At 48.7% G+C, this 13,831-nt stretch overlaps 1 protein-coding gene across 2 annotated transcripts in view; it reads right to left on the reverse strand.

Annotated features, from left to right (window-relative positions):
* COL4A2 (collagen type IV alpha 2 chain) overlaps positions 1-13,831 on the reverse strand; it is a 169,083-nt gene that overhangs the window by 108,828 nt on the left and 46,424 nt on the right. For both annotated transcript variants that reach the window (XM_078070082.1, XM_036091057.2), the window contains exon 4: positions 11,699-11,779. In XM_078070082.1, the coding sequence (XP_077926208.1) occupies positions 11,699-11,779 (81 nt within the window). The remainder of the gene's footprint in view (positions 1-11,698; positions 11,780-13,831) is intronic.

The following is a 13,831-nucleotide window of genomic DNA, read 5'->3' on the forward strand; positions in this document are numbered from 1 at the left end:
TGAGCGAAGGGAAAGCTCACTGGGGGCAGAGGGGTTTGGGCCAGAGTGGCACGTGGGCACTGACATCTAGGGCATCCACGCTCATGTGTACCAGCGGGTGCGACCAGGGGGAGGGCTCCTTCCTGTAGGGAAGCAGGCACGTGTCAAAGCTAAGCTTTTCTTAGGGGGCAGCTTCCTCGAGAGGTCTGGTGAGAGCAGCCACGGCATGTGCCGTGGTGCAGGGCCACCTTCCGTGCGCTGTGATGGTGGTTCTGGTCGAGGAACCACCCATTAGTAGTGTCCAGCAGTGCTCTGTTTGAGGGTACAAATTTTAGTGGCCTGACGATGGCTGACGCTCACGCGAAGCTATCCATACAGCTATGTATCGTAGCTACACGCATTACCTTAGCCTTCCTGGATTCCAAATTAAACATCCTCATGCTATTATTCAGTTCAACCTCTTTCTCCTTGCCTCTAGTTTGACTGAGTGTTTAAGAAATGACCGTTTACATTTAATATGGTTATGGCACTAACAGAACTTTCTTCTGTGACTTGTGGAGGCTACTTCTACGTTTCCAGGACATTCTGGAGTTTACCTCCTGTAAAACACTTGAGAAGCAGGCTGATGTCACTGCCCTGGCATTTCTTGCTTTCAAATGACACTCTTTCAAAGGCAAAACAAGCTCATAAGAACACCAGCTAAAGGAGAAATCAATTCTAAGAAAAATGTGAAGCTGGTAAGGGAATAGAAAGGAATATCCTTGGGGCTCAACTAGGCTTATTTTAGTTCTTGTCAATGGCCTGTCTACCACTGGGTTTTTTTTAAGTGAAGCCTATGGAATGAATCTTATTGTCTTGAAATTTTAAGTGGGCCTCAATGTTATCTGGAAGTCTCAAAGGAAAATTCTGATGTTGAAGGAGAGCTGAATTTTTTAGTTCAACGTTGAGTTAGGAGTTAGATTATTTTCTTATGCAATCATATACTACACTTTTCATTAATGGAGTTTTGAAGATGAATTCTACTCTGGACTTACATAAATCTATTCTGAGTTTTGTTAATTTTTCCAGGAAAGCCCTCCAAGACCAGAAAGGACTCTTGTCAGCCTCCTGTCTCCTTCCCTTCTTCCTGGGTGGGACAGTGGGGAGAAGGCTTGTCAACGTACTGGACCCATAATTCTATCGTTCTCTGGAGAGAAATACAAATATTTGTAAAATATCAGGTGTCGAAGGAGGAGGAATTTACCCCAAGGCCTCCAAGTGCAGGAAGCCTGGCCTCCTGTTTCAGGTTCTGCTTGAACTGCCTGGGCTCCTCCTTAGCCCTCCTTCTTGCCGCTGTGGGGACGTGGCCGGTGCCCCCGGCTCCTCAGGCATGATATCTGCCCCTTCTCTGGGCTGGGCTGCAGAGCAGGATGTTAAAAGCAACGTAAACAGTGGAGAACTGCTTCCTAGAGAATTACAGAATTCTGTGAATTTTGTCCCATCTCGTTTGCAGACCTGGGTGCCCTCAGAGGCCCTGACAACATGTCTTCTAAAAAATCTGAGAAATGCTACTTTTGCTGACAGATGCTAAATATGGGTGCAACACCTCAAACTGATCTGGACGTTAGGGTTCTTTTGAAATACGAGCACTATCTTCACAAGGTTTTCAAAACACCATTATTGCCACTTGAAGTGTATTTTTTTTAAAAGAATTTAATTACTACCATGCAGAGCTAAAACATGCCAGCACTTTAATTTTTATTACAGAGCCCAAGCTCACCACGGAATTCATTTGTCCTTCTGTTTCTTTATTTAAAACAGACTTTAAGTTTGAAGAATAGTTACAGTCCTCACAAAGACAACAATTTAATAAAAAACACCAACACTGACAAGGCAGCTGAGGACTATGGGGCCAAAGATATTATTTACCCAGCATTAATGACTTCCATTTCATTTCCACTTTGTTTTGCCTCCCCCCCGCCCTTTCTGGTTCCAATCCTTTAGGAATTAGCCATCCCAGCAGTGTTTTGGATACAAAAACTTTGGTTCCTATGGTGGGATTTTTAAGGTCCTCACAGTGGCTCAGGAGGAAATGGTCATCAATACAGGGTCTGTCGTGGGTTACTGGGACAGCTCTTCCTGCTTCCATTCTTCTAGAATTCAAACTTTTAGGCTGGACACAGAGAGGGAAGGAACAGGGATATTTTGACCTTTCCCATCAGTGGGAAATATGCCCTTTTGAAGGCCTGCTTTGTACTTCCCATATGAGTCAGACATCGGACGACTTGAATGATTTAGTTGTCTACACCACAATGGACTAGTTTGGGTGGGATGCCAGAGGGCTCAGAATCACAGGCTGTTCAGGATCTCAGGTCGGGCAGCTTCTTAAGAAAATTTGGAAATGCTGAAAGCGGTTAGAAATAAATGTATTTTATGCTTACCCAACTGCCAGTGACGTACATAGCATCTCTGTCTGTGACTACTGAGGACAAGGGAGACTCCCTCCGACTGAGGGGGAAGACCATAATGCAGAGATGCGAGGGCCCTGATGCCCTTCTTCCCGGAGTAGCCCTGGGATATGCTCATTTAGGTGGCAAGTTCAAAAGGCCCTTCGGCACGGAAAACGTGCGCGGGCAGTGGGTCTGGTCGTTTCTGCCATTTTTCTCTGGTTACTATTTTACTGTCTCTGGAAGAAAACGAAAAGTAATTTCAAAACTTTGCCACACGCTCTACTGCTTTTCTCTTTGTTACGGAAGCAGTCTGCTATAAGGGTACGTGGAGGCAAGCGCGTCTGGCCCCTGTAAGACCGCCCACCTGGGAAGCACTTTGAGATGAACTGCGCGGGCAGGTGGGGCGCTCACGCTCGTTCCATAGGAAGACCAATCTGTTTGGGACACTCTCTGCCCACGTGTGAGAGAAGACAAACTCAGAGCAAACATTTCTATTTTCAGAGTGGCTTTTAGAAAGCATATCATGCTTGGTAACAGCCTTGCTCTGGTCTTTTTAGAAATCCTGCAATTGTTTACTAAGAATGAATTGGAAGTGAATAAAACAAAACAAAGTTCTTTGAAGACTGGTGCTCTTTCTGTAACAGAAAGGGGAAACGCTTTAATGCTATACTTGTCAAAACATTCCATCAGGAGGTCAGAAAAACGAAGGATTTCTAAAGGCAGAGCTTTGGTTCGGTTTGGAGGACAGTAGAAATGCTCATTGCTCTTTCCCCAGTTTATCAGCAGTCCACTGGCGTCTGTGTGAGATTTTCAATCAAGACCCTACATCATTGCTGTCATCATTATCCCAGCTATGAACTGACGTTCTAGTTCCCTTAAAGCCATGAAAGGCCATTTCCCTACAACCGTCAACTCTGGACCAGAGCCCACTTAATCATTTGGTCACCACCCCCAAGGCCAGAGGCTGGCATGGATGGCCGGTGTCCCCGCCAGTCTGCTGGCTCTGGCCACCACCCAGAATCCATGGGGAGCTCCCATGGGCTCCTCCACCCACTCCAACCAGCCGGCTGGCCTCGCAGGGCCAATTCTGTGCTTCTACAAAAACCACACTTTCACCGATGGCTTGGGGTTCTGCACACACATGCACAAAATCTGATCACAGTTTATGGTCAAGGGCTTGGGAGAACAGAGACCTGCCTAAGTACAGAAAAAAAGAAAAAAGAGTTTTCTCTCAATGCAGCTCCCTCTTCTGCTCAAGCTCTGACCATGTCTACTTAACGTTTCATCTGTTTAGGTGTAAATTCTGAGGGAAATGTTTGGATGCGCGGTTCTCTCAGAACGAGATAGTGCCCACCCCCCCAGAGTGACAGACCCTTCCAGAAAGATCGGTGGTGTCTGCGGCACCAAAGCAACCATCTTCCATGAGCCACACCTGGGATCAAGAGCACAGTAGGATTTCTTCATTATGAAGGAATGTGGCGCAGGCTGCCAAAGCAACTGTTTGGGTATGTTTATGTGTAGTGTTAGTGAGAAGAGGGAGAAATGGAGAAATCCAGTAGGAAAACATTTAAAATTCTTCCTCTGCACTCAGATACTAAGACAGCCAACGTGTCCATGTCTCATTACTCGTCAGCGAACATGGACTGTTCCCGTCGGAAACGTGTTCTCTGCTAACTCCATTATTTGTCAAGTACCTGCCTGCCATGAGCAGCTGTGTCTCGGGCCGTTCTCTGGTGGCTGACACAACCACTTTTCACCAGTGACTTTCGTGGCTTCTCTTAGTTAACTGTGGGTTTTACTGGTAGGAAACAACCCAGGGTAGTTTGTCCTGGGCGTAAAGAACACGGTGATTTCCATGGTAATGAAGACACATTTTCTCTTGAAGTATTGACTTTCAACCATCAGATTCTGTCCAGAACGATGTTCTTTGAGTCCATTCAGTGACACGGTATTATAATTTTGTCTTTTTAGGATTTTAATAATGTATTCTTCCATTTGGATGAGCTCCAAGCTGGCCCGTTTTCTATCAAAGCCTGACTTGTGTCATAATGGTCCTTCTGAAATGAAATAATTACCCTACTGGGCTGGCGAGAGTGGAGAGTGGGCCAGAGCGCCTGCCAGTGCTTCTCTCTTCTGCAGCTGCGCCATTAGCACGTTTCTACAACAGTGTCCTAAAAGCCTTGCTTTAAGGAAATGCTTACTTCATCTTGCTAGAAAGAGAGCGAGAACAGCCTGCTGTTCCAAAGCTCAGGGCTGGAGGACCCAAGGTCTCCTGCACCAAAGCAACTGGACAAGGAGTTTCCAGAAGGAGAGGCCCTGATCAGAGCTCACATTGGAAACACAAATTTCCCCCAAGAGGCTGCGGGCAAGGTGGAGGGTGCGATGAATCACATTTGGCACAGACACCACTTCCAATGTGCCCTCTCATGGGTCTCTGTATTTCTGAGATAACATCCTTTCTGTAAAGATACAAGCCCAGCGGGTTGCAAAACCAGGTCCTACTTTCACAAAACCCTGACTCTATCTTGTGCTTTATTTCTGTCTAGGACTTGATATCCAGAATATTCTTATAGATTCACGATGAGTTCCTTGTCTCCCCTACTCTCCACTTCCACACTCAGTAGAACTGTGATCTTCAATATGGTAGCCACGGGAGCTATTTAATTTGAATTTTCTTTAACTAAAATTAAAATTAAAAATTTCACGAACCGCATTTCAAATGCTCAAGTAGCCATGACGGGAGTGCAGATATAGAACATTTCCATCTTTGCAGTAAATTCTTTTGGAGAGCACGGGGCTAGAAATCTCCAAAAGATTCGGGATGCTGACTGCTTTGTTTACTTCTGTACTCCCGGTTCCCAGACGGAAGCCGACACACGGTGGATGTATAATCAGCGTGTGTCAAGCGAATACATTTGTTTTCAAATTCTAGTTGCCAGCTATGGCCGTTAGTTTTCTTTGACTAGAACTAGACCCCAATGGAAGGATCACCAAAACATGAACCTCACCAACCTCCCCACACGATGAGCTCTGTGACTTGGGTTATAAGTCACAAGCCTTCTCTAAGGATGTCTGCCAAACGGCTTCTCACCTCCCTAGGACTTGGACACAACCTTCTCACCGTCCCTGACCTTTGCTCTTGGACCCTGCCTCCCACCAGTGTCTCCCTTTGCCCCTGCTGTTTGAGGCACCCCCTGTTCACTCATGCACCCCCTTCTCTTAGACAAGTGCCTTGTTTGTAGATGGTACATGGTGCATATTTGAGCGTTGAAGGTGTGTCATCTTCCACGGCTAAAAGGAAGCTGGGATTTTCTTACGATGCTGGGGTTTTCTTAAAAGCACATCACTGGGGCACAAGGGTGGCTCAGTCGGTTGAGATCCTACTCTTGGTTGCAGCTCAGGTCATGATCTCAGGGTCCTGGGATTGAGCTCTGAGTTGGGTTCTGTGCTCAGTGGGGGGGTCTGCTTGTCCCTCTCCCTCTGCCCCTCCCCCCTCATAAATAAATAAACAGAAATCTTTAAAAGCGCATCGCTACATGTGATCTACAAGCTAGGTGGACACTGTCTACACCTGCTGGAATACCACCTTCGCTGCAGAGACTGACCAAGTAGGCGAGTTGCTGCAGCCCCCGTGGCACCAGATGAGCCAGAACCAGTGCTGTGCCCAACGCACCGTGAAAATGACCACACGATTCTGAGAGCAGGTGAGAGCTATGTGTGGACAGGGGTTGTAAGAGCCCAGCACACAGGGGATGTCTCCGCTCTTTCTGGGTGAGTTGTTGTCCTTTCCGGGCTGTGATAGCGCATGAAATGCTGGAGCTGGCTTCTGTGAGGTGTGCCGAGTGCGCCAGGAGAGAGCGTGTGCCTGGAAGGTCTGGACAGAGGTCTGCCACGGCAGCACCGATGCTCCTACCCACCAGGAGCGAGGCTCTTCAGATAACAGAGGGCGCCGCCGCATTGCCGTGGAAAGCCGTGGCAGCGTGGACCACACACAGCACGTCTGAACGGAGGCTCCCCGTGGCGCTGCGGGGCTCTACCCGGTTGTCAGATCTGTAGTGAGCCATTTCCATTTTATTTTGAAATCCTGGCTATTCGCATGGAAGGGTGAGGTTTATGATGGCAACAGAGAAGAGAAGGTCCGCTCCCGAGCAAGACTGCAGCTCACCGTGGAGGGAAGACCTTGCCGACTGCGTGCGTTCTTAGCAGCTTGGGGCCCCTGTCCTCCTCTCCCCGGGGCCAGGCCTCGGCTTCTTTCTCATCTCTTGGGCGCTGCCCTTCTGAGCTGATGGCAAGTGCCAAACACAATGAGTCTTTCTGCGTGCCCATTCACCTGCCTCCACCCACCTCCCAGAGTTCTCTGTCCACTCTTCCCTGCTTCCCCGTTCACTCGGCATCTCTCTGGTTTCTTTTGCTTTGATTTACGTTGTTGAATTTAAGGAATCTTGTGAGGTTAAGAATTATTTACTCATACTTTGACTCAGGTCCAGGGACCCACAGACTGTGGGAAACTCTTAGCTGCCCGAAAGAACACAACAGCTACACACAGCTTGTCGCAGGCTGTGGTCACCTCGCATGTGAGATGCTCGTCTCCGGACCTGTGGCTCCCGCTGTCAGGCCCACGGCGGGGGGGTGTGGGGGGTGTTGGGCAAGTGTGGCTGGCTGAGTGCCGAGTGATGGGGAGACGCCCGTACACTCATGCGGGGGCTGAGCACAGAGCTCTGGGAACCAGTCAAAGTTATGGGTTCTCTTTCTCCCACTGCAGCCTGACCATCTCAACAATTCCCAACAATTTGGGCTTAAACAGGGTCTGGTATTTATCAATTTCTAAGATATCTGACTGCCCAGGGAAACAGTGCCCTGTGAAGGTTGACGCCATTGAAAAGTCGGAATAACCCATCTGTCCTGAATTTACAGTCAAATGCCAAAGGGTTGGGGGAAGGTGAACCTGCCTAAGGAACGGAAATAATGAATTAAAACTGACCTCAGCTGGAAAAACCTGAGACTTTCACGACCTTTTAGGTAAGTTAACAAGCAAAGACAAAGATGTCTCTATCTGTTGAACCAGACACTTTGCGTGCCCTCCTTACACTTTCTGTACTTTAATCTTGGTGTCATTCTGTTCCCACAGAAGTTCTGTAACAGAAATGAACTCTGATGCCTTCCATCCAATGGCCTTCCACCCCACGGAAGAGGGGAAAATACAAAACATATAAAGAAAGAAAGAGTAAAACGGATAGAGACAGGTCAGAGGGCCACACCACTCTGTCTGGGGCTGGCGATCGTCAGACCGTTAGTGGTGGAGAAAGTCTGAGAAGTCAGTTGGCCGACGTCCTTTGTGTCTATCACCCTGTGGAATGTTGGCAAATTAGGACTTACAAGTTTTAATTACTGCAATGTATATACACAATAGTTTATTTTAAATGCAGACCCTCAAACGGCAATGAAGTATTAATTCATTTCTTTCAAAAATATTTTATTTATTTATTTTAGAGAGAGAGTGAGAGAGAGAGAGCACATGGGGGACAGGGACAGAGAGAATCTCAAGGAGACTCCCCACTGAGCAGGGAGCCTGACGCGGGGTTAGACCCCAGGACCCTGAGATCGTGACCTGAGCCGAAACCCAGTCGGACACCCAACTGACTGAGTCACCCAGGTGCCTGTATTAGTTCATTTCTTAAAGTTATGTTGAATTCCCTGAACAACTGAAGAGAAGGTTGGAGAATTGACCAGGGGGTCATAACTTGAGGAAAGAGGGCCAGACCTCCTTTCATCTGGCCCGTGTCCTTTCCCTCCACCCCAGCGAGTCTCCTTCATATAGGAGGAGGAACGCAAGCATAGAAGATTACTGCACTGGGATAAGAACTCATCCACAATGTCTGAAAACTTGAGTTTTATTCTGGACCGCACTGGAGCAGGTCATTTACCCCCCATGTCGGTGTCCTCCTTCCCTCCCGTGTGAACTAGGGGATGAAGCCTAGATCATCCTCTGTACTTTCCAGCTCTGGCCAAAGAGTGAGGAGCGCACACCCCACGGGGCCACAGACCCTGCCCTTCATGCCTCGGCGGCTGGGACCATCGACCCACAGGCGGGATGGCTCCGTCTGTGAGGAACAGTCCTCCCCATGCAACAACCCACTGCCCACCCCTTAGGGCTGGAGAAGACGTTTCACACTGAGCGTTTCACACATTCGGTAACAGGAGAATTCATTTGGAATCGGAATCCAGAGCACATTTGTGATTTCTGCTTCAGGCCCAAAAGTTATCCAGTAACACTGAGTTTCTGATGTCGGCTGTCACCATGGTGAGGAGCGAGTGAACTCTACCCCGTGTCCATATAAGGCTGGGCTGCCCAGTGCTCGGGGAGCGGAGAGCTCAGCGGTGAGGCATTGCCATCCCTGCTCCAGAAGCTCCGTGGGGAAAATCTGTGGCAAGGCACCCTGGGGAAGCTGTGGGAAAGAGCGAACTCTGCGCTCAGCTCTCCAACGGCAGAATCTGTCCAGCTGCTATTTTTATGCATTACATTACTTTTAAAAAATATTATCAATCCAAGAGTAGGACGGAAATAGCCCTGCCGTCTACAGGGACACATCTGGGTAAATCTGTTAATTAACAAATGTTTAATGTACATATATTGGGCTTGAGAAACTGATATGGATACTGTATCTTAATAAGCATTTGGATGAAGTAGACCCAAGTGTCCTAATAGCAGATATCCCCGGTAATGCAATGATACATGGTGTCATTTCTCTCTCCTCCAGAGGCCTTTCCTTACCACTCACGGTCAGCATTTCTATCATCTTGGTGACTGATACCCAATGGTACACCTGGGTCCCCAGGGCAGCCCCGGGGCTGACGGCTAAGACAACCCGAGTTGTAGCTGCGAGGCCCGAGCCAGCGTGGGGTGCTGGGCAGTGCGGAGCGAGGCAAACACAGCGGGGGGCCCCCCCGCCACCTGCACGCTGCCCCTGCTGGAGCCTACAGGCCGGGCCCCAAAGGGGGCCAGCATGCGGCTCTGTCCCTGAACCAACCACTCAGACAGCCGCCACATCTCAGCTTAATGTCATCATTACCTGGCTTAAGGGTGAGAGGCAAGTCAAACCACACGGGGTTCTGGATTTCTTGCGTTAACCAAATTCACCGGAAGGTGTCCATTATCTACTTTACTCGGCAACGTAGAGAAAAGGTCTCAGGCTATTGCATTAATGAGGGCCGAGGGGAAACAAAGAGCTCCATGCAAACTTACTGAACTAGTGAGACCTAGGGACCCTTAGAAATCTCCCTCCTAATAACCGCTCTGAGAAGACCCCTGGCATTATAAGAGTACATAACTATGTAGATGACATCATCTATTAAAATAAAATATAATGCTAAGTGAAATAAGTCAGCTGGAGAAAGACAAATACCACATGGTCTCACTCATATGTGGAAATTAAGAAACAAAACGAACAAACAAAGAAGAAGAGAGATAAACAAAAAACCAGACTCTTAAATACAGAGAACAAACTGGTGGTTGCCAGAGAAGTGGGGGGAGGGAGGAGACAGATAAAGGGGATTGAAGGCACACTTATCTTGATGAGCACAGAGGAATGTACACAATTGTTGAATCATTATATTGTAGACCCGAAACTAACATAACACTGTATGTTAATTATCCTTGAATGAAAAAAATAATCAGAGTGAACCATCTTTACTGAAGAACAAAATTCACATAAAACCATTACGGGAAATGTTAATAGATCAGTTCTGCATTAAATAATCATAAAAAAAGTGAAAAAGAATAGACCCAGTAACCTTGTGCTCTGTTTGGGTTCTGTTTGGCTGATCACATGGAGAAGAATGCAGAGTCTCTCTGGAGCTGAATTCCCTCCCACCCTGGCGAGTCCCACAGATATTTGTAAACCACTAATTTATCTTCCTCATGCCCATATAAGGCTGGGCTGCCCAGCGCTCGGGGAGGGGAGAGCTCAGCAGTGAGGCATTGTCATCCCTGCTCCAGAAGCTTCGCTGGGAAAATCTATAGCAAGGGTCCCCGGGGGATTTTAAATCTCACCAAATGGCTTCCATATATTTAAAAAATATTCAATCCTTGAGAAATGCTGATGCATAACCTTCAATCAGCAATTCTTAGAGCATAACGTCCCCCTTCCAGGCAGAGGAACCTTGACGACATCAACAACTAGCACTGTCCTGAGGACTGTGGCTCAGGAAGGACCCAGCACGTGGGGACCGAAGCCTCCTCAGGGGTGATCTTCGGCATGGAAAGGACGGTTGGGCAGTCACACGGCAGGGAGGGAGACCGCCACATCTGTAAAGGGGTTTCTTATCGCGAGTTTTACTTATTTGGCTTCCGGAGGGGACTCAAGTAGGAGAGGGTGTGTGACATCGTGCCCAAGAGGCCAAGCTCCACCGAGACGAGTCCTCCTCCTGCAGGGTGGGAACGGGGACCGTAAACACTGACCGCAGGATTCGGGCTGGTGAGGCGCATTTGGAACACCCACGGGGTGCTGTAACTTCTGAAGCGACAGGGACAGGGGCGCAGGCCAACACCTCCCAAACACCTCTCCCAATCTGGCCCTGGACGAGCAGGAGTGCCCTAGGGAAGCGGGATCCCAAGGCACGAAGACTCAAAAGACGGTGTCATAAAACGAAATACTGCTCCCCATACGAAGTGGGCTTACACAGAGAAATAGAAACAACGTCTTTTTAAAATCAGTAAAGCCGCGACCCAAACATCAGCTTCACCGGCAACAGGAAAGCCCGTCACTTTGAACACATTAAACCCAGTATCAGACTGTAACGCAGATGCCGCCAGGTGTGCTGGCCACGATGGGGATGGACCTTTCTCTCCGACTTATCTGATGAAATTCGATACATAAAGGACATTTGGGGGGAGGAGTACTAATTTTGAAAGTGAGACTGATTCTCCATGGCAGGAGGCTCGTGCCCTCTGGTCGGAATATCTGTAGTGGGGGGTAGACACAACCATGCTTTCTTTATGTAATATTTTTACAGGATATATGGTTACCTATAAAACGCAGTTGCATTATATATACATATCTATTCCCAACGATGAACAAGAGACATGTAAGAAAGTTACCGTTCTCTATTCGGAGCGTGGTATACCTGGACCAAATTTTGCGTTATGTTATCATTTGTTCTGATACGGAAGAGTACGTCCGTATTAAATTTCTCAGGAAAGCATGGGATTGACTCCGTCAGGAGATGGAAGGCACTCCTGTCTGGAACAGAAGGCTACGGAAGAGTCCCGTTTCCACGACGCTGTGACTTACCCGTCCCCCCTTCTCGGGGTAACACTGGCAGCCCCCGCTGCAGTCTCTCCCTCCGCAGGGCACGTCGAACTTCTTCACGCCCTGCACAAGGAAGCACAAAGAACGTGTTATCCCAAACGTCGTCCTCTACAACAGCAGTGCATCATCTGCCGAGAGCGTGTGCGACTCTAGTGCCAGCTCTCTACTCAAAACAAGTAGATTTTCCTTTTTAGAGCAGCTTTGGGCCCACGGCAAAGGGTACAGAGAGTCACCCCCAGCCACCCCACGCAGCCGTCCCCGCTACTAACGCCCCCCCCACAGAGCAGCACATTTGTCACCGTCGATAAGCCTACACTGACGACTCACCATCACCCAGAGTCCAGAGTTTACAATGGGGTCCCTCTAGATGTTTTACCTTCTATGGTCAATATGCCTTTTAAAGGGGCCTACTCAACGCCAGATGTCAAGCTAGGTCCTGGGCCTCGAAAGTCGGGGAGAACATTCCCCGAATCCAGGGATCCCGGGTGAAGTGAGCCCGTGACACTCTGTGTTAAGTACTTCAGAATGAAGCAGAAACTCCAGGTGTAGGAAGCAGCCCTCATGCTTCTGGAATGGTGGGGGAGGCAGCCCCGAGGAGGGGTGATCAAGGGGAGCAGGACTGGGTTAGGTTCCATGCTGGGCCCCATCATACAACACGGATCCAGGTGAGCTAAAGGGAGAGGGGCTTCCGAGGGGGAGGAGGACCTTGCAAACACACCTTCCCTCCCCACCTCTCCCCTCCCCTCCCCTTCTCTGCCCTCTATGAGACCCAGTGGTTAGCAGAAGGAGGAGGGATGGAGGGAAGAGGCCTTCCTAAGTCTTTATTTGGCCAACTCTTTAATAAAGTGAGTGGCTAAGGGAGGGAGTTCTCTGCCTGGACAATCCTAACGGGTTCCAAGGCATTGCTTGCTCACCCTTGATCTCAGTATTTTAGGTAAAGGATGGACTTGGACTTTGGACTAGGAAATCTTCCTTTTGGACTGTTGACAGCAGGAGAATGTGAGCAGGAAGTGACAATCAGAATGGCCCTCCTCTGGCCCCTTCTGGATCAGCCCCGCCTCCCCCATCAGCATGACAGGTGACTTATCCAGCAGCACAGGGGATCCCTGTCACCCTCGTCACCCTCGGCCCGCCCAGCAGACCGCCCAGCTCGCAGGCACTGATACTCAAGGGACCCCGGACAAGGTTAGCTTCTGGTGCACGCTGAGCCAAACCTTACTGCGCAAGCGACACTCCCCAGGTAACAGACCAGTCCAACTTGACACAAAAGTGCATTTCGCCACATCTGTTCCATTCCCTTCTAATAGGTTTCAGTGACTAAACAGGATGGTCATCTGGGGACTCCCCCTGTTTCTCGTGCCAGCGCATCAGCCAGAATCTTCGCTGTTCCTGGCATGGTTCTGCTGCTCGTGTGTAGATGGACACCGTGTTGGCTGGCCACCTCGTGTCCCCTGCTAGCCCTCCTGCACGCGCAGCCTTGATGGGTGCACAGTGAACGCTGACTCAAAACTCTCTGGCCAGAGTTTACCTAAGACCACCACGACTACTCAATGTTCTTTTTGTAGAGATGATAAATTCCTTTCCTGTGCACACAACTTTCTACAAGGGGGATCGTTTGAGTCCCATGTTTCTTGTGTCCCCACAATAGCCCTTTACCGACTCCACTATCTGATGCATCAGTCACTATTTTGAAGAATTCAAAAAAATCTGAAAATCCCAAACCAACACCTCAAAGCCTTTTGGATGTCTTGGTTATCATTTTGTGAGACAGATTGAGTTCCGCAGTGTAAAAGTAAACACATTTAAAATCCTTTCATGCCCTCACAATATGTTTCTAGGTATTTGCCATTTTTTTTCACGGCTTCAATGTTTATCTATAGTGGGGCTCATTTTAAAATCCCACCATTTTGAATATTTGGTGTTTATAAATCCAGCCCCATGCGAAGCCATCGGTTTTAGGGATTACCCTGAATGCCAAAGGGAGACATCTAGATGGGCAGCCACATTTATGCTTTGTATTACGTACGACTGGGGTGTGAATAGGGGGCTTGGCAGGTGTCCCTGGTTCACACAGTAATTCATTTGCCAGTTGTCTGGAAAGGGCAGGGGGACTCC

Source organism: Halichoerus grypus, chromosome 4 (genome assembly GCF_964656455.1).
Source record: "Halichoerus grypus chromosome 4, mHalGry1.hap1.1, whole genome shotgun sequence".
Lineage (NCBI taxonomy): Eukaryota > Metazoa > Chordata > Mammalia > Carnivora > Phocidae > Halichoerus > Halichoerus grypus.